General features: G+C 42.1%; 1 protein-coding gene across 2 annotated transcripts in view; it reads right to left on the bottom strand.

The window, feature by feature from the left end:
- CAMTA1 (calmodulin binding transcription activator 1) overlaps positions 1 to 22251 on the bottom strand; it is a 1254390-nt gene that overhangs the window by 3774 nt on the left and 1228365 nt on the right. Inside the window, exons 20-22 of one of the 2 annotated variants that reach the window (XM_018552416.1) lie at positions 19144 to 19337; positions 18148 to 18222; positions 12707 to 12737 (exon numbers count right to left, since the gene is read on the bottom strand). In XM_018552416.1, the coding sequence (XP_018407918.1) occupies positions 12707 to 12737; positions 18148 to 18222; positions 19144 to 19337 (300 nt within the window). The remainder of the gene's footprint in view (positions 1 to 12706; positions 12738 to 18147; positions 18223 to 19143; positions 19338 to 22251) is intronic. The other variant, XM_018552423.1, reaches the window with a different exon arrangement.

The following is a 22251-nucleotide window of genomic DNA, read 5'->3' as shown; positions in this document are numbered from 1 at the left end:
TATCCCGCTCTTTTATTCAACAAGGCAGTACACAAATACAGTTCAATGCACAAGGGCTTTGTGCAGCAAGTTCATAGTATAAAACAAACAAAACATCTGTTTACCAGAGCCACTAACTAAACCCCACAACAAACAAGCACACACCATTGTAGTGTTATGTCAGCAATCAGCCTTTTCACCCAACAGTAGGTTCTCACAGCAGAGAGTGAGAGAGAGAGAGCCATGAGCATCAGTCAACTTGCATATATAAGGCCTGTGCACAGATGAGACTAAATAATGAGTTCTGGATAACAGATAAGATGCAGACCTAGGAATGGACTCCAGGACAGAATTTCATAAAATATGAGAAAACAAAAAGTTTGTTTTCTCTATAACAGATACAAATCCTGGAGCCCTTCACATTGTGAAGGTGAGAAACCTAGGTGACACATACAACACCCCCAATCCTGCTAGCCAGTGCTTTACAATATATATATATATATAAAAAAGAAATAGGAAGGAAGGCAGGAGGCACTATGTCTGTGAGCACCTCGTTCTTTCTTACAAGGAACCTATGACAAGTATGGATAATCCTTTGACAAGTATGGATAAAGCCCGTGACACACTGCACATGAAGCCGTGCAGAGCGAAGCAAAGCTGTCAGGCACGGAGCTTCGCGTGCAGTGTGTGAGCTGAGTGCCAGCAGATGAATGACAGCACCTTCAGCCAATCAGCTCGCGCGTAACAACCAGCTGGACTTCACATCATGACTCTGTTTATAGCTGCGAGCCGATTGGCTGAACATGAAATTTCTCATCTCGGCACGCTCAGCTACGTGAGCTCTCGCAAGCTGACGTGCAGGAGAGAAAATTACATGACACACTGCACGTGAAGGCAGCGCGCCACCGCTCCGCGTGCAGTGTGTCACCACCTTAACAGATCCTAAAGGATTTAAAGATCCTCATATCTGCCTCATTAGTTAAGGCAAGGCTTTTATAAACCTCACATTGAGCAACAGGAAGTTGCCAGTACATTGTTTGTGCTCTTGGCCCTTTGTTTCTGAGCACTGCTTTCCCTGATACCATGATACCCATTTCTTGTATCTGTTGCCAGTTCCTGTTCCTTGAACCTTGTGTTTGCTGTGACCTTGCTCTGGCCTGACCTACTGCTTTCACTTACCTCAGACTTGACCATGGCCATGTACTGCTTGCTATTTGTGTACTGCATTGCCTGATTGTTGCTGACCTTGAACCATCTACTATTTAGCTCCTGTGTTTGTACTGTTGCCTACTCAGGATCTCTTCCCCATGATGCACTTTGCACAATGTGAAAAAAAAGTCCCGAGCACCAGACCAAAAGTCTTAGAGTCCAAAATCTTATATTAGTTGCATTCACTCCCTTCACAAGGAAATGTACAACAGCCAGCATGTCTCAAGTACTCTGACACTCCCCCTTCATCAGGGAGGCAAAGCAAAGCAATGCTGCTAGAACCAGATGTCAATTCTTGGTTTTGCTTTGCCTCCCAGATGATGAGGAAGTGTCAGTGCCTCTGAAACACATTAGCTGTACTACATATTCTTGTCATTAAGGAATACAACTAATAAAAGGTTTTTGACTCCTACCGTTACTGTATGATCTGGTGCCTCTTGAGACATGTTTACGTGAAGTGTGAGTCCTTTAGTCTAAGGGGGTATTTCATTTTTGCTGGGGGCAGCCTCAACACAGCTATTGTGCTTCATGAGAATTTGATTGACTTTCTACATTTAAGGAAGTACCAACAAGTTGCATTCATCGTCTCTGAGATACACGTGCTGGATCATGCACTTTGCTGTCACCTTTGGACTGTAACACCGAGCCTCCACTTCACATTTCAGAGCTGCACGTCTCCCATGTATGGAACATCCATCATTTTATCATCTTTCCACCCAATGCTGTATATACCCAGCATAGAGGCGAACCCCAATATCCAGGCTTACAACCGATGTTCTACAGAGCCCCCCTCCTGACAGTTTTATACATTAATATATCCAAAACATATCTTCTTATCACAGAATCTGTAATTGCTAAAAGTATTATTTTAGTAATATTTGTCAAATGTAATACCACAACTAGCAAAAGGAAAAGGCAGTGTAATCGTTGTTTCCGCACTTGATTTGAGAGGTGCAACTTGATTAAAAAATAATAATAATGTCACAGGTTGCAGGGTAAGTGAAATGTGTGCAAAGCCATTTCAGAGGCAATTAATCTCTTAGCTGGTCACTGAAATTGTCCCCATACATAAACATTGCTCTTATAAAGCAGAAATGATGGATACTGGAAGCCATTTCCAAGCAAATTCCCCAGGAATTTTTTTGTTTACAAGAGTAACAATAAATTAAAATGTGTCCAGAACTTTTCTTTTTCTAATCATAAACCTGTAATATGTGTTTCCTCCCTTTCAATGAAACATCTCAGCGGACAAGGAATTGCAATTAAGTAACAAATGTAAAAAACTAAACAAATAAATTCCCTGGGGTGGCAGTGGAAATAATGTTAGTCTGTTGTGATGATCTCTATGTATGAGAAAAAGCCTCGGTGTACAGAAGAATTGTAAATTACAGCCAGATTAGATTTTGTTATCCCTTCAGTGCTGACAGGACATTAGAAAAATCAAGTAGGTAAGACTTAGAACCCTTACTGTTGCTGAACCAAATAACATTACGGCTTTATTTAAATTCTGTTCAAGGTATACTTTTTATATTTGAGAACTTTGTTTTATTTTCTGCTGTTAATATTATTGTTAAAATAAAATTATTTGTTTTTAAAGTTATTTTTATAATATTGTGCAATAATTAATTAATGCCAATTGTAAACATATTGTATTTTATTAACAATCATCTACAAATTATGTGATCTTTTTATGTGATCTCTGATCTCTACAAATCATGTGATCTTTTTATGTGATCTCTGATCTCTACAAATTATGTGATCTTTGATCTCTACAAATCATGTGATCTGTTTATGTGATCTCTGATCTCTACAAATTATGTGATCTTTGTATGTGATCTTTGATCTCTACAAATCATGTGATCTTTTTATGTGATCTCTGATCTCTACAAATCATGTGATCTTTTTAAATCTCTGATTAAGAATATTTATTCAGGATTCAACCTAATAAGCTCTATGTAGACTTACAACCGTCATTAATATGGCTGAAAATGTGTATTATAAAACATCAAGCTTCTTCTTTTTATAGTGATCTGAATAACTATATTTGCAATTAAGCAGAACTATGGACTCCAATGTGCTGCGGCACTTAAAGTGACACTACACTAAAAATACATTCAAATACCTTAACTATTAACAACAATGTATCTTATTTGCATATCACTCGCCTGTAGATCCTCAAATCATCTCTGAATTGGTGCTGACACTGTCCTTCCTTCTGGAGGGTGGCTACTTTTGTTCCCCATGATCCCTCTGTGTGTTTTAAAGTAGTCACTGCTCCAAGCTCACTCCCGTGATGGACTGCAATCTCAGTACAAATTAGTAAACTAAACATGAGATTGTAGTCCATCCCCGGGAGCGAGCTTGGAGCGGTGACTACTTTACAACACACACAGGGACCATGGGGAACACAAGTAGCCCCCCTCCAGAAGGAAGGACAGTGTCAGCACCAATTCAGAGATGATTGGCAGATCTACAGATGAGTGATACACAAATAAGATACATTTTTGTCAATAGTTTAAGGTAATTTAATGCATTTTTAGATTCAACTTCTGAGTTTAGTGTCACTTTATATATAAGTGAAAATGCACGTACAGGTTTATGCAAAGTCTCACATATAGTTGTTGATCCTGCCAGTGAAGTCACCTAATGCGGCTTCCTGTGATGGGGTGGCAACAATACTGCACTGCTCCTGAATTTAAAGCAGAGTTGCCACCCTCATGTAGGCTGTCCCTGCTTGCACTACAGTGGGATGAGAAGATGTTGTAGGGGTCATGACTATTAGAGATGAGCTCAGGTTTGAGCCGAACCTGCTCCTCCAAACAAGGAAGTGCCATGGGCACTTGCACCCAAACAGTTGCGGGCTTGGTGTTCCCCGCCCTGCAGCTGCAATTAAACAAAGGGTCGGGATGCATGCGCTGATGTAATTTACCTTATATGGTCACACAGCCATATTAGAAAAATTTAATTTACCAAATATAGGCATGTACCCATATAAAATGATGTCACTGCATCCCGCCCCTTTGCTTATATCAACCTGCTGATTGGGCAACATGGAAGGAGCTACTTTCGGGATTAGAGGAGCTCAGGTTCGGACCATGTTCAGTCTAAACCTGAGCCCGTCCCTAGTGGCTATCAGCATTGTCACTGCTGATTCACAAGCCTGTAGCTTGTCAATCAGCACCTGACCACATCTAGTCCTGCCCACTGCTTTTTTGATTGACAGCACTGCCTCTATTGCTGTAAGCTGCAGTGTCTGGGAGGGGGTGTGTGTGAGTCAGGGGAGGTAAAGGAAGTTTTTTGCTTACTTTATGAAGCCTGTGCATCACATAGTAGCTGGATTTGGGAATTGTTATATTCTATTATACAGGAGCCTTTAGATGTACTTTAATTAATGTACAATGCATAAATGCACATTTTAATGTGCTGCATATATTTAGGTCTAACGTAATAATAATTAATGTATCTTCATACTCTTTTTTTGTTATATTAAAGATATTCGAGTAAAATGAAAGAATGTTCTACCAGCCCCATTTGACAGAACTGTATGGCGCATGCACTCTATATAAAGTAAATGGAAAAATAAAAAAAGAGCAGTGGGCTGAGGAGAGTGAACTACCTCAGTTGTCATGCTAAATACAGACAGACCTGATGGTCCGCAAGCCTAAATATAAATTAACAGGGATCTTACCTTGGAGTGTGATCTTTAATCTAATTAACATTACTGTAAGTAATGCAAAAAATAGAAAACAAATATTATGTTAGAAAAAAATATAATGATACAAGACAAATATTTGCAATCAAATGAGTAAATTATAGATTATCTCTTTAAATCTGCAGATTACTTACAAAAATACGAATATAATTATTATAATTTTTTTAAATCTCCATTATGTCATATTTATTTATTGGTATTTCTAAAGCATAAAAATAATCTGAAAATGAAATATAAATTAATTTAACACTTGAAAATCGTGTGCTTTATATTAAGCAACAGTCAGAGTACCTAAGTGGGTTGCGCAATGCAATATCAATTTGGAATTTCAGCACAGAAGTGGTTAACAAAGTGAATGTATGAACATAGAGAAGGAGTACTGCATTTCTAGGGGGTAGTTTATATAAATATCCCAGACACACTGAGATGTCTTATTAAGTTACCTGTTACTCTTAGAGCTGAAAGTGCATGTGGGGTGTTTGGGGTATGTGATATCTTGCCATTTTCCAGAAATCTCATTAGGGATGGAAAGTAAAAAAGAAAGAGTGGCCCAAAAAGACTGACACCTCTGAGGATTCTTTCTGCAATTTAATATACACATGTTTGCTCCAAAAACATTCAGACCCTGCAAGAAGTAAACGAAAGAAAATTATTTGAAAGAAATCTTCATTCTGGCATCATACAAAAAAAAAACCATACATCGTTATAAAACGAAGCCATACAGACATTACTTGCAAGCTATTTCCCCTCCCCGGACGAGATATGACAAAACCACGGTTCCATCACACTCCTTGTTCTCACTTGAGGAATTCAAGGCTAAAAATAATCAGATACTGCTGGAAATGGTATTATGATATTGTACAAACAGTTAAAATATTTGTAATTAATAGTAGTAAAACATTTTTTTATGTATATTATTTAATGTGTGATTCACTTTTAAGCATAAATATCTAAAATATGTCATTAAAATAATGGTTATTTATTTTTTATTTTTTTTAAGCGTTGTTATATATGGAATTATTTGTATTGTAACCAAAAGGCTAATGGGATATTTTGAAAATATAGAGAACATTCTGCATCAATGTTGTGTTATTTTTGTAAAACCTAAGGCTAGGTTCACACCTAGGTGATTGAGGCCCGGTGCAGACCTGAGCGATTCGGGATTGCGCGTCCCGGGATCGCGCGGTCCTCCACAACTGCAGACTGCAATTGCCGTGCGGCCCTATTGATTCCAATGTGGTTATATCCACGCGGCAATCGCAGAAAAAGGATACATGTGCCTTTTCTTTTTGCGATACACGACACACGGCTGTGTTCAGATGCATGGGCGGAAACGTGGTGGGAAACCGCACAATCCGCCCGGCGCGACTGGAGTGCCATTAGAAAATAATGGCACCCACAGCGTGATCATCTGTGATGAGCGACTCCATGACCGAGCGGCAATCATAGATCGCCTAGGTGTGCGCCGGCTGTTTTCGTGTGTTTTTGTTTGCGCGATTTTGCTTTGAAAACCGTGATTTTTCAATGCATAGAGATGTCTATGGGACCCAAATCGCATGACAACCGCCCAAAAATGGCTCCTGCACCTTTTAGAGCGGCAGGCGATTTCTACCGCGCTACAAATCGCAAAGGTGTGAGCAGCCTCCATATACTTGAATGCAAATCTCTGTTTTGCGCGATATCACGTGGCAAAATCTGCGTGATAAATCGCCAGAATAAATCCCCTACCTAATTTTTTGGGATGAAAAAAAATCTGTTGATCTTGCCAGGACCTTTTGTGAGCTGATAATCTCCTGGGCTCTCTGCCTGTGCTGACTGTTATCAGTTACCTTGTTTTCTGAGGACTACAGATCCAAGTCCCTCTATGTTATGAAGTATAGAAGAGCTCTCCTCCATACTACTGTCTTGTTTCTGATGTCCTGATACAGAAGAGTGTTGTTACCCTAGAACTGGAAGTGTGTAGCTCACAATATACTGAGCTTTGGGTCACGGCAGGATGCTAGTTTATGTCCTCCCGTGACCCTTAGGAGAACTATGGGGAAAAACACTTACCCCCATAGTTCTCCTTTAAGTAAAAGGTTCACTGCCACTTTATCAATGTGGCAAAATAATCTGCGGAATCTGGAAATAAAATAAAATGGTATTGATTATTAAAATAAGCTACATATGAATTTACACCTCTTCAAAAAGTGTTAAACTCAGCTGCAGTTCTAAATACACCCATGAAAATAATTACCGTATGATAAATAATTTTATATCAATAAATAATGTAAAAAATGCCTTTACTTAGTTCTCTCTGTAAAATGGTATAAAAAAACATGAGTAAAAAATCCACCCACTGCGAGATAAAAAAATGTTTTAACTAATCCAAAACACAATAACATTTACATTATGTTCCATTTATTACAGCCAGATCCAATTAATTGCTTGGGTGCAGGCTCGGTGTTTACTTCCTCTGAAATATAATTAATTAGCACCGTTTATTTAGCCAAACATACAACCTCTAGAACTGGAAGGAATCAGTCGTGAGAACTGCTAACAATTACTGTGCAGTTCACTGTGCCAACTAAGAAAAAAAACGCTTTCAGAAAACCGCTAATTTTAAAGGATATGTCTATCTTTAGAATGATGCACATGACCCCCCCCCTCTCCCCCAGAAGACTTTTGCTAAAACTGGTTTAGCTATTCCCAGTGTAAATCATTCATGTTGGCCAACTGGCAATGTGATCTAGAAACTGGATGTTGTGGTGGTTCCTATCTAGAGTACTCTTTGACATTGATTATTTTATCATAGGACTGGCTTGAAATATCTCTTTGCAACTTTTAGAACTTCAAGAATGTTAGAACTAGACATGTGGACGGCAAAAAAAATGCGTTTCGGACGAAACAAATGAAAACTAAAAACATGTTCATTCGTTTCGTCAAAAGAAACTAATTCTAATGCTGTTTTGGATCCGGAGGCAACGAGCCTCCAAATTTGAAACCGCACAATAAACTGCAGAACTGCAGTTAACTGGTGCGTTGGGCCTTATTCTTCAAAGTGTCTGAGGGAAAAGCTGTTCTTGTAGGAAGACGCTAGATGTATAAGCAATGCATAGTCCTCCCTTCAGACACTTAAAAAACAAAAACAGATGCAAATACAAAAAAAAATTTAAATATTTGTGAGTGAAGTTATTTTATGACATATTGAGTAGATAACGAAATGTAGAAAATACAAAACAAAAATCCATATAGCGAAAAGCTCATTTAAATGTTAAAGAATACCCCCGAACATATACCGTATCTAAATGGGTTAAGATAGTTCATATAGATGAACATATGCAGGACTATTCACAGAAAGGTGAAGAGTTAGGAGAAGGCAGGAGAAGTGAACAATCTAGGACAAAATAGCTGATTTGGAAAAATTCTCAATTCAGCTCACTTTCCAGTTCAGCTATGTTGTCCTAGATTGTGCACTTCTCCCGACTTCTCCAAACTCTTCACCCTTTATAGCCTTGTTTATTTCTGTCTTATGATATCCCTTTTCTGGTACTCAAAGAAGCATGTACAATACATAAAAAATGTATTTATATTCTAGATATTTCACTTAGATCCTCCTAAAATATATTTAACTGTTATAAACATGTTAGCAAAGAGAAATCCCTGGCACGGGAAGAAAAAAAAAAAAATGAAAACATTGAACTGAAGGATGGATTCCTAAATGCACAGCATATTATGAGATATTAACATGTTATAAGTAAAAAACACCAGATATTGTTGATCCGGGGAATATCTGGTTGCTTTATGGGATCAGGAAGGAATGTCTTCCCCCTGTTGGAGCAAATTGAACTTTATAGATGTTTTTCTATTATTTTTCCCCTCTCTAGTTTGAACTGGATAGACCTGTGTCTTTTTCCAACCTGACAAACTCTGTAACTATATAACCCAGTGTGACCCATCTGTGCGCTCTTCCAATGTCTCTCTGTTAATATGGAGCCACCCGTTTGAGATTAGTGTAGATACTACAAGTAGCCTCTAGGGGTCAGAGCTGCAACGACAATTGGTTTGAACCGGCGTTAGCTGTAAACTAACCCTGCACACCACAAGAAAGGTAAAGAAGAACTCTGGGAATTTTTTTTTAAAGTTAAGGTTTGCAGTGGGGCTACCCCGGCGCTGCAAGGGTTAACTGCTTCTTTTTGTCTAGGGCTGAAAATAACAAAGTATACTCACCTGATCCTTGGATCCGGCTTGCTCTTAAACTGGTCTGGTAATTCCTGCTGGCTCCTAGACCGGTCCCTTGAGCCTCGCTCCCCCTATGCTGCAGCAGACTGGTCCCTGGCTCATCACATTCTATACACAGTGTATAGGACGTGACTACGCTGGGAGACATTCCATTGCTAAAGTGGAGAAGGAGACTGACATGAAGGAGTGCTGTTACAGCCAGCCAGCTCAGGGGATCAGGTGAGTATAACTTCGTTATTTTCAGCCCCAGACCGAAACGAGCGCTTAACCCTTGCAGTGCGGGGGGAAGCCCCACTGCAAGGGTTAATAAACAAAAATCCCCAGAGTTTTTCTGGGTTATAGGGTTCAGTGACCTTATTTCACTTGCAGGATGCCCTCTCTACAGCCATGGAAAGTAGAAATTGGTTACATTTGTTAAAGGTAAATGAATAAGTTTTCAATACTTTGAATTACATACTGCAAGATACGATGTATTGTGACGCCATATATTACTGGCTTGCTTGAGTTTACTGCATATCACTTCTGAATACTGTACATTATTATACAAAGCTCTCAGGTTTATAAAATGTATAACAGTTACACATGTGCTTAAAAAGTAATTGCATATTCAGTACGTCCTCAGGTAGCCTTGTTTTATGCTGTTGATTGAAACGCGAGGTTTAGAATCAGGAAGGTTAAAGAATGATGTCATAAGTATCTTGTTCTTTGATCCTTTGTATGGGCTTTTCAAATATACAAAGTATGCAATAGGAAACTTTCCAACTTTGACCACGGGGGGATCTGTAGGCTGAAGACTTCTGCGTAGGGAATCTGGCCATTTGCACAGCTGCATTCCATAAGCACAGTTGTAGGCAACCTGGGCACTCTAGCTGTGGTGGACCTCCATATTCCATCATGCCTCTGCCTTTGGGAGTCATGCCTGTGGCTGTCAGTCTTGACATTGCTCATGGGACTTGTAGTTCCAAAACAGCTGGAGTGCCGAGGTTGCCTACCCCCGCCCTATAATGGCAAACACAATTTTAGCATTTCCCTCTGTAAACAGTGGATACTTTAAGAGCAAGTACATGCATAAGAGATGGAGGAACTCCACACTGAGCATATTTCTCCATAAACCATGGAGTGGTTGCTGTCCCCAGCCAGACCTTCGGTGCTACGCAGCACCTGAGTGGGAAGGACTCCCATGCTCTGGCATAGCCATGGCAGGTTAAGAGTTTGCTCTAAAGCTAAGCTACTGTTGTTGTCATCAGCCTCAGAGCTCTTACCACCTCTCATAAGGAACCCACAGAAGGTACCCAGGGCAGGCAGGTGTCTTCACAGCAATTAATGATGCACTCAGAGGCTTTTAATAAGCTCGGCTTCCAGTCAAACTCTCAACCCGTGAAGGCTCTGCCAGGGATGGGGGAGCGAGATCTCTCTCCTGAGGGTCCCACAGTGAACTAACAGCTGGGGCTCAAACCTTGCCTCCTGCAAACCAACATGAAAAAATCCATTTGGGATGGAGCTGTCCTTGAAGGCTACAAATGATCTTTTGCAGCGGTGCGTATTTTATAAAGCTGTGAACTAAATAATTAACTAAGATGATAAAGTAGGAGATAAACCAGCATGCATTCAGAAATGGTGCTTAGCGTTATACCCTTGAAAGAGGGAATGCAGAGTATTTATTACAACTGTTTAAAAAGCACCTGTCACCCAGGCACAGTGGACGCAGCCATTTCCTATTGCAAGTGTAGCCTGTCTATTCATTAGGAGCCAGTACACAGTGATGGAGGAGCAAGTTTTGCAGGAGGGGGGCATCTGCATCTGAAGAGTACAACAATGAATAGGGGGCATGCAATGTCTCTGCCAAAGGAAAGTATTTTGATGATCACTGGAAAGATCTCAAGTCTGGAGATTTCTATGAATCAGCAGTGGCAATATCAATATAGATCTCTGATATGGTATTAATAAATTAGGCTTTTATTGTAACAGGGTAAAGTTAAAGGTGATCTGCCACCAACAGGTCATAAATCACTAGAGTGACTAGGGTGTACTGACTGGATGGGTGTCCTCGGCACAACTGCAATGTTTGTTGGACAGTAAGAGATGTTTACAGGTTAACTGACCTTGCTGCTCCTTGCTTAACTATGGGGCTCTGTGTTATATACAGTTATGCCCACTCAAAAGCTGGGGGAGAACAGGTTTTGACAGCTGTCAGATCACAGTTAAAATAATAAAGAATTAATATGTAAATTCATTAAGCTAGTTTTGGCTGGTCTTTAAGCTGTCCATACATGCCCTGTTATTGAGCAGAATAGGTCATTGATAACCATCAAGGTGATCAACTAGATTGTTGGTGGTGTTGACCAAGATGAAAGAATATATATGTGAACATTCCCCTAGTGCAGGGGTGGGCAAGCTTGGCACTCCCTTCATGCCAATGCCTCTGGGGGTCATGCCTGTGATTGCTAGAGTCTTGCAACTGCAAATTTGTACTTCCACCAGAGCTGGCGTCTCAAGGTTCCCTACATCAGCCCTGGTATCTATTGCTCCCTTAATGGGTGGGGCCACCCAAAATTGATATTACATTTTTTGAGGGGTTCCACCCTACATGCTGAATGTATGTATATTATGAAGAATGTAACATGATGTGCTGGAACATACAAAGGTGGATGGGAACACACAAAACTCCCAAGTGTAGAGGGTTAAGTGGTCCCCAAGTGGTTGGGAGTCATGGCAAGGAGATTCCATTGTTAGCGTATTTTGGACATATAAGAAGCCCACCAGGCTCCCCCAAAAACGAAACATTGATTTTGGGTTGACCGGCCTTTTAATGAACAAGACCTCTAACATGAGTACCATAGATCTTAGACACATAGGGATACTTTTCTCCAAGATAGTTCTGATCACTGTGTACAGGTCCAGGTAAACAAACCACATACTTCACTAGATCCTAAAGATCCGATAGGCAGCATTCTCCGGGAACATGGCTGGTGCCAATGTGAAAAGCTGGCAGGTGCTTTTTACCTTTTGTCTTTATAGATCTTGTGTAAAAACCCAAAGTTTGTGAAATAAATTGACAGCAGGCTGTATTATTAAGACCAACAAGCAAAATGTTAAATGGTTGATTATCATTGCAAACTGAGAGGCAGATTTATAAAAACTGGAGCAAAGGGTATGAAGCTGCAGACAGCAACTATAGCAAGCTTTCAGGAAAAAGAAATGACAGCTGAAATCTGGTTGGTTGCTGTTAGAAACACCTCCAGTTTTATAAATGTGCCCCCCCCCCCTTTGGTGTGTGCTTTGGGTCAGCAGAAAAACAGGCACCATGTTTGGAGTCAAGTTTCTGCCACCACTTTTCTAAGCATGCCGGTGATGGTTTGGTAAGGGCCCATGGACGCACTTCATGCAAGTTTTGGCATACCCATGTGCTGACCGTCAAGGTTTCAGGATCAGAAATCGCAATAGAATGGCTTCTATTGTTTCTGGTATCATTGGATGGAAGTGTATCTTGCAGACATGTCTTGGCTAAAGCCTCATGCAAGCAGGCACAAAGCAACGGGTTAGGAACGCAGAAAAGAGATTCTAACTTGCAGAGACTAAACTCACCCTTTTGAACAGTCTATGGTCCACCAGAGGGCTTTAGATAGCAAAACAATAGCAAATAGCTATTAGGCAGCTGAAAGAAAACTCACACATACAATACTTCTTCCACAGTGCATCATTTAGTGGTGGCGGGAGGTTGTAATGTTGGTCCACATTGGTAAAAACTCACAAAGACATTGAGGGACATTTATCAATTCTACCATACAGGTGTAGCTAAACAGCAGCAGTGAGACAGATGATGAGACAGATAGGAGTTCAAGCTTTAAATCGATTATACACTGGTGGAAATCCGAGCAGGGTGTGGTCCGATCGGGACCCCCAGTTCAACAAAAGTCCATTTTTCAATTGATTTTTGTTGAAGAAACCAGTCCAAAAAAATATTGGCTGAACATAGACTGCAGCCAGTTAGTCCCCCACCCACAGGGCTGAATGTGGTAAAATGGCACGTGTATGGCGAGCTTTAAAGAAGAATCCTAGGCATTTAAAAAGGTAACCCTCGCAGTGGTGCTATCCCCACAGTGCAAGGGTTAAGTGCTCATTTTGGTCTAGGGTCTATAAATAAAAAAGGTCTACTCACCTGATCCTCGATCCTACCTGCTTGCTACTGTAGACTGGCCCCCGCAGCCTCTTCACCCGCATGGGCTCCAGTGGTCTAAGGACCGCTGGCATCCTCATGTCTAATACAAGTCCACTGACTTGCATTGGACGTGAAGACGCTGAGGGACATTCCACAGCCGGAGAAGAGCGGGAGAGAGGTGAGCGGTCACCACTGTGTGACCGAGGATCAGGTGAGTGTATCTTCTTTATTCCAGCATCTAGACCAAAATAAGCACTTAACCCTTGCAGTGCGGGGGTAGCATCTGGAATGCTGAAGGTTCAGTTGGGCTTTCAGCTTCATTCATACATTTCTCCCACTGCTGCTCTAAAGTGGAATTGCAACAGAATAAAACCTGCCCCTGACCACATCTTAATTATGAGTTTCTTTAAAGTGAAAATCTGTCTCATCTACAGTGATATATCTGTCTCGGACCTGTGTACATCTGCCTATTAGCTGCCCAGGATTACAGATGCAGGCGTCGCAAACACCGTGCGTGTGTTTAGGTTAGTAAATCACCCCCATAAACTCTGTTGTATACACTCTGCAAAATCAAAGAGCCACCTGAATAATGTCAAATTGTGTCACTAATTTGCTTGTGCTTGATAAATGTCCCCCATTGTCTCCTAAGTGTTATTTTGTAATACTTGGTTACAGCAGCAAAAAAACAGACACATACATTATTTCCACCACACTTTGTCATTAAGTTGAGGTTTTATAGTGTAATGCTGTATCAAAACCACACATTATCTCTCATACCCCTTAAATGACCAGGTTTCACTCAGCAATGATGATGCAAATTAACATATACATATTAGATTACTCTCATTTTATCTTTAGTGTTTCAAGTTATCAACAAACATAGGTTTATTAAAATATAGACATGACTGATATATATTTAGCAAATGCCACCTGGTTGGTTTTAAAGGGGATGCGTTACAACATCCAGCAATTTCAACTGAGCATGTGAGGAGAAAATCCATGAGCAGAGGTTACCGTTATCGAAAACTGCACATCGAACTAGTCAGTGGATCCAGAGATATAACAATACGTCATATATTATTCGGCAGCTGAAGTTACTTGAAAATCTTGACTTCTGTTAACAGTCAAGTTTGCCTCTGCCCCCTCCTAAGTCCGTCTGCTGGCCATTTTATGCGATGGGCAACATCGCAGGCCAATAGGGAGGTAGAAGGAGCTTAATATTTAAAGAGAATTGAGATTTTCAAAGAGCTGCTTGTTCTATTGATCATTTTGGCTTTAGTTTACTTTAGTGCATGTTGTTCTTTGATTGATAATTCTCAGCAAACTATATTTTTTTCCTTTCCTTCATTTGAATTTTAGGTCCAAAACCCGGCCCTGTTCCCTATATGCTCAACAGCTACTGCAATCTCTCTGACCCATTTTAATGTGCATCAAGGGGATATATCTACAGCATTTAATGTAGAGCAATCAGCCAAGCTACCCCCTTTAAATTCCAGAAGCACCTCTCCTTTATCCTGCGATTAATCTGTCTTGTCTCTCCTCTATTGCTTTCCAGACATGGTCATTAAAACAATGACAGCCCGTCCATCCTGCGGGCACTTAGCCGAATATTCCCCTATCATTTAAATGATATGCCGCGTAGCCAGCAGTAGGTTTCCCTCTCCGATTCCTTTCCTACCATCATTCTTCTGTTTCACACCATTTGTTCAGTTTAAACCTCTCCTGTAGCTGGTCTGGTAGCCGACACATGAAGAATACCCGGAATGAACTTGTCTTTATGAACAGTTGCCGGTATTTACAGCTAGTTTATTTGGATGTAGACAGATGACTGCGCCGGCGATTTTATTTGCAAGAGCGATAGACTAAGTGGGTCAGCTCACTGAGCAGCTCATTAATAAATATTGCAGATATAGCAGTCTTCTCCTTTGAGACGTAGCCATTCGGTTCCTCAAGTGCATGAGTTGTTTTATAGCAAGCAATATTCTCCAGGGGAGGGGGTGTGCTGCAGGTAGGTGCTACCCTGGTTGGCCATAAAGGCTTTAATATAATTTGAAAAAGTGAGGTTAAAGAGACCCTGTCACTAGACAAAAAATAAGAACTTTAAGCAGCCTGTATAAGAAGATAAGTAATACGTCTCAGTCTGGAGAGTGATGGCTCCAATTGGAGAGCTATGACCACCACTTGTATCCAACACTTCCAGCTGTGTCAGACACCTGGTCCTCTGCTATGCGCTGCAGTTTCACTGGGCAGCTGCTACGCGACTAAAGTAGACAATAGTGACATGGTAAACAATGGGGGAGCAGGTATAGGTATACAGAAGTGTTGCATACCAGCGGTGGCCATGTGTCTGCCAGACAGAGAAGACTGCCAGGCTGGTAAGCAAAGCAGAATGGGACCCTAAACAGAATGGGGCCCTAGGCAAGATGGCGGTTTTGTTCCCCCCTATTACTTCAATTTGACTTGCAGGGATTGCAATAGGGCCAGAGAAGTCACCCCATTTGTATTATTTGTCCAGGCATGACCAACAGACACCCCATTTACATTGTCTGTTCTGGCATGACCACCAGACACCCCATTTACATTGTCTGTTCTGGCATGACCACCAGACACCAACAGACACCCCATTTCCGTACATTGTCTGTTCTGGTATGACCACCAGACACCAACAAACACCCCATTTACATTGTATTTTTGGACATGACCACTAACACCAACTGCCTACTAGTGCTTCCACCCTTTAGGGGACAGGTGCACTTCTTTGACCAACTGGTTTAAAGAATTGGTTTACTGCAGTGAATGAGGGTTGTACCTGGGCCCATAGGACATCTACTGGATCCTAGCTTCTTGCCTAGCTTGCCTTGTGCATGATACGACTCTACTGGTAAGTATTACTAATTTTCTTTTACAGACCGCTTGTAGTTTTCCATGTCAGCCAGACACTGGCCGCTCCATTGTGAAATATATTTATGTAAAAATAAAACCGGATAAATATATAGTATGGTTTAGAAAAATACTTTCATAATAACTTAATCGTGCTTAATGATCAATGCGTGATCACCATTGTCTGGAAGCCATCAGCCATTCTGGGCTCCTACTAAAAAAACGATTGAACAAGTTGTTCAGGAAAGAGTTAAACTGGGAAGGTGGAACATTAACATACAGGCCCGCTATGTGGGAATGACAATTACCCAGAAGCCATTTGTCCTTTTTGGAGCGGCTTTGATTACTTGTACTCAGAACCTTAACAAGGCCACTTCCACGGTGCTTCACACGCTGACCAAAGCCATCAGCCACTTGCTGCAGGGGACCATTAAATAAAAGCAGCTTTATTCCTGGCTCTGCTTTCAGTGATCAAAGCTTGTGCGATGCTTTAATAGCTAGCGGCTGGGATTTTTACCTAGCGACCTGCCTCAGAAGAGTGTCAAATATTCAAAAGCCTCTTTTTCTTTTGTCTTATTTGCAGCAAATGTTTATCAGGAGGAAATGGGTCAAGGCTCCCTACTTGTACATCAGTGAAGCCCTCAGTTCTTTCACTTCTGTAGGAGAGTTGGAGGCTGTGTAGGAGAGTTGGAGGCTGTGTAAAGTCTGAGCCCTCATCTGAAATCAGACTTGGGAGGGGATGCCGTAGTTAAATTCTCAGCATTATGAGATCTTAGATGAAGGCTTACCCGCCAAAGAGCCCCGGAATGTCACCTAGCCAAAGGCCGTTAATTGTTGAACAACCTTGCTGTAGGTAAGTGGAAACCGTTTTTTTCTGAATAAGCCTGCCAGGGAAGTCCGGCTGGTGTTGCTACTACAACTTCTGCATGGATCGCTGCACATGCTTTTGCCCCTGAATATGTGCATAGGAAGTGGTTTGGTGTTCGCATTGTGCACATACATGTGCATAATGCTAAGTGCGCTCTGGTACACTGGGCACAGAGCACATGTCTGTTCCGGCTGTTGGCACCAGATGGGCAATTTAAGGACGATGGATGCAGCTGCTGGAAGATCTTCAGCTGTATCCTGTGCTCCATTGGTCCTGTTGCTGTTATTTCGGATCTGACCCGGCATGACTCTCAACTTTGCTTCCCTGCTGCCTGCCTGCATCCTGATTTGGCTCTGCTTTCCTGCAAGGTTCTGACCCGGCTCTCTTGTGACTCCACTCCTGCCTCCTGATTCTGCACCTCGTTGCCCGCTAATTGCCGACCAGGTCTGACTCCGCTTCTGTCTTACTCTGCTACCATCTGGCCTGCTGCTGACAGTCTGGTTCTGAGGGTACCCTGCTTCCAGCTACCCGCATCGTCACTCCTGCACCAGCAGTCCTACAACAGCTACAGGCACTCGCACCTATCTCAGTTCTGTGCATTCCCTGTACCACCTCCAAGGCTGCTCTGACGAGAGCTGCAAGGGGAAGCCTCCCTCATTACTTCAGTCCGCACCAGGTACATGACAAAGCCATTCAGAGCTTACAATTTATCAAAAACTATAAGCCATAGCGACCAATCAAATCACCTTTCAACTGACCACCTAAATAGTGAAAAGCTGATTGGTGGCCATGCGTTAGTGCAGTATTTCCCTTTACATCTTCTTTACAGGCTCAAGGATGTCTGTTGTCTTTGGTATACATATGTGGATAGCCTACATTCTTAATAATACCAATCGTGGTTCATTTAACGCAAACGCTGTAACCGCTTTAAAGTCATGTGACACTAGATTGGTCGGTGGTTGGTCCAGGGGTGGCATTGCAGTAAGCACACTAGTAAGTGAGGATAGAGCTAAGAGGTGACCCCTTGCTGATGTCCACATGGAATATCCTTGTAATACTATGCCAGTAATTAGGAAAGTATATAGGAAGTGGCTAGTGCTCACTGCGTCATTTCCATACCTGTGACGGCAGCGACGTAAAAACCTCATAATCTTCCGAGCAGCTTGATCCTGTTTCTTCGTCAGAAGACTGCTTCTGGAGAACAAGAATCAGCGTATGAAAAACATAGCAGAGGATTCCAAACAAGATTTCTCAGATACATTTTACTTTGGAGTGTCCCTAACCAAAATTATGACAACCAGGATATCAGATATTTACAGAATCAATTGGCTGGGTCCATTACTTCCCAGAACTGAGATTTTTTTTATAGGAAAAAAATTAATGTTATCAGCATATTTTCTTTCCAGGTCGAATGTAATCAATTGATAAGATTAGAGTAAATCAGGAACGTATCACATCGTGGTCACTAGATGGAGCCGAGGGTCATAGGAAATAAATACTTATTCCCAATCACTCATTCAAATACTTATCCTCGGCTCCATCCAGTGGCCATAACTCGGTATTTTCCTGATCCACTCTTATGAATGGTTTACATTTGACCAAATATACTAATAACTAGGGATGCACCGATACCGGTATTTCGGTATCAAGTACCAATATTTTTTTTCCTGTACTCGCCGATACCGAATACGGAGTACCCTGAAGTCCCATTCAGGAAGACAAGTGGTGTGTATTGACTCGCCACCTGGCTTCCTCATTAGCCGTGAAACCGGGTGGCATGTAAAGACTCGACACCCGGCTTCTGGATTAGCAGGGAAGCCGTCCCCATGCTTCTCGTCACTAGGTGATGAAAAAGCATGGAGCCGGCTTTCTGGCCAATCAGGAAGCCGGGCAGCGTGTAATGACGTGCTGCCTGACTTCCTGATACCAGAACTACGAGTACTCGCCCAAATACTCAGCATCGGCACCGATACTACGGTAGTATTGGTATTGGTGCATCCCTACTAATAACATTGGTTTTCTAATATGTTTATCTAATATGATGTTTCTAATATGTAAACCTTTCCTATGTAAAGACGCAGCAACTTTCTATCCGTTTTACAACCACATGCATACCTCAGTTTCTGTTGCACGAGAGAAGTTGTCCGGCGCTTTTGCCGAATCCGGCCGCACTCTTTGTAGCTTCTGTAGTACTGCTGGATGAGCACCGCGGCACGCCGGCTCTGCTGAAATTTCTTCTGCTCATAGTAGCTTCTGAACTTGCTCTGGATGAGGATTGCAGCTTGGGTCATCTTTTTATAAAGTGCATACTGCAAAACAAAGGGGTGGTAGAGTTGGAAACATGCAAAGTGTTACATTGTTTCAATTATTTTTATTCCTTCTTTGCTGAGGATGGCCACGTAGGATTAGGACACATTATGGGGCATATTTCTACAGAGATTTAATGGTGCACTGTCACGTAATTGTTGGATTCTTTTTCTTTTCACTGTCCTGCGATGAGTTGTTCCAGCCACGAGGCAGCAAATGGTGACGTTAATGAGATCAGACTTTAAATGGGAGGAGTTGGGAATCACAGACTCAGAATTGTTGCCAACTGCTGTCAGGATGATGCAAGACTTGGGTAAGCTCTTGCATGTGTTTCCATCTTAAGTTTTTTTTTATTTGAATGGAGCGTCCATTTAAACCCTAACTAGATAACATTTGGCTCACTGAGACCCCATTCACACGGGGCGTTCTGCCATTCCTGCAGCAAGAACCTACGGATGTCCTCGTTAAGATGTGGCTGCTGTACCCATTCAAGTAAAGGACAGGGTGACAGCGGCTGCATCTGTCAGTGGCAGTCCGCATATAACCATACATGGTACGATTACATGCAGTTTGGGATAAATGATTGTCCCTGGATGCAGGATGGATGCGTCCAGCGACCTTCATCTGTCCCAAACCGCATGTAATTGTACAATAGATGAATACATGCGGACTACCGCTCACAGTATCACCCTGTCATCAACTTCAATGGGTACAGCAGCCGCATCTCAATGGTGACACCTGAGATTCCGGCCAGAGGAATCCATAAGGTTCTTGCCGTAGGAATCCCATAACGCAGCCTTCGTCCCTGTGTGAATAAAGGACGATGTATCATAAACCATGTTTTTTCTTTTTTTTATCTTTCTTTTTATTATTTTTACTTTCACCTTTATTCATTTTTTTTTACATCTCACTACTGCTAATCTTTATTAGCCTCTTTCAATCACTTCCTGTCTACATACTCCAGTGATGGCTGCACATCATTGCTCCTGATAGTGACAATAGTGGACTATGAATGTGCGATGCGTGTTGGAAGGGCCGCTTGTAGTCCCCATCAGGAGCTCAATGCAGATTGTGAGACAGTTGCCACCCCATAACAGGAAGTGCCTGAATAAGGACCTTCAAGTGTATCTAAACCCAAAAACAAAAATCCTTAGATGTGGTGGCTGCTATAGTTTTCTCTATTTAGGTTTTTTTCACCCGGTGATCTGGCCAGTAACACACTTCCTGTCTCTATGGAGGATCAATGGAGCCATCTCTGGAAAGCAGCATTGCCACACTGTGGGGAGGGTGGTGTTAGATGTTCAAGTGGATTTAGATGGACTTGACTATTAAATTCAATCTAAACTCCAGCTCAAACTTTTTTGAAGCAGTTACAGCAATAGTTTTTTTCTTTCTTTTTGGGACAAATGTTTGACATAAATGAATAAAGTATAACCATTGCAAGCGCCTCTATCAGTGTTACATGGTTTGTCTCAACCCTCTATCTGCTACTTTTGCTGGACAGCTTGGCCCGGTAAAGGAAGTTGACAAATAACAGACTTACTGGCCGGATCACCAGGTGAAAATAAAGGAAGAAAAGCATTGGTAAGCTGCAATATATTACCATTTCTGCTTTTGGGTTTAGATACACTTTCATGGCAAAGATCCTTTTAAAAGGAGAACTATGAGGTGAGTGCTTTTCACTCACCTCATAGTTCTAGCCGACCTGTGACAATGAGACTGTCACAGGTCGGCTCAGTAGATCGGGAGGTGAGCGAACACATACCGGCGCTCGCTCACTTCTCGATCCTGTCACGGCTCTCTGCAGGAGGGACTGGATTCCCCCGTCCCCGCTCCGATCGTCCAGCGCTGACTGGCGGAACGGATGGGGGAGGGGGCGGGTACAGCTGGCTCTGCCTCTAGATAGGCAGAGCCAGCTGTCACTCACGCAGATGGGCGGATCCAGACATAATTGTCGGGATCCGTTTCAGCTGCGGCGTCTCAGTATACCGCGAGCTACAGCTCTCTATATACTGAGCCTAGGGTGACGGGAGGATGCTAGTTTGTGTCCTCCCGTTACCCTTAGGAGAACTATGGGGAAAAGCCCTAACCCCATAGTTCTCCTTTAATGAAAGCTTCAGATTGATAAAAAAAAAAAGCTAAAAGCAAATTTAGAATGACAAATATGTTAAAGAATTATTTTTAGTGATTGGATCCAGATCTACTTTGGATAACACTGGTGAAAAGTATCCATTAAATGAGCTTTTACTGTACGGAGCTCATCGTGACAAACTTGGATAACTCATGTTACTAAAATATGGCTTTCGTTTACGTAATTGAGGAAATGAACAGGGGATAATAAAGATTACTATTGCCATAAATAGCCCGCTCATGAGCAGAGCATGTGACGCCGCCACCGTGCGTCCGATGTTTGCAGAGAGGTGCGCGGACTGTGCCGAGAGCCATCTGTCACTCCGCACTTGTAGCACGATCGGTGACAAGGCAAGCGTACCTATCTGTGGAAAATAGCTGGTCATCAGGAGCTATTTGTGCTAAAGGTCAGATGTAAAAATAAACCGGGAGACGAATATGAAAGAGACGGCGAGATTAACCTGGGGCTGCTGGGTGAAGGCTTCAATGAGGTGACAACATTCGACAAGCACGTCGGAGCCTCTGTGCTGCCTGCCTGATAAGGGGACTAAAACAACCAGCACATTGGTTTATATAGGGGGAGGGGGGGTGAGGGGTGCTTTATTCACATTCAGGGTTAAAGCTGAACTCCGGGCATTAAAAAAATTAACCCTTGCAGTGGGACTACCCCCATGCTGCAAGGGTTAACTGTTCATTATGTAATATTAGGAAGATACACTCACTTGATCCTTTATCCCATGGTGGAAACCGCTCACCCAGGCGCGTCCCGAGGCCGGGTGACTCCCC

The sequence above is a fragment of the Nanorana parkeri genome, unplaced genomic scaffold (assembly GCF_000935625.1).
Source record: "Nanorana parkeri isolate BGI_ZX_2015 unplaced genomic scaffold, ASM93562v1 scaffold5, whole genome shotgun sequence".
In the NCBI taxonomy this organism is placed as follows: Eukaryota; Metazoa; Chordata; class Amphibia; order Anura; family Dicroglossidae; genus Nanorana; species Nanorana parkeri.
Note: the sequence above shows the minus strand (reverse complement) of the source record. Positions and strands in the feature narration are given on the sequence as shown.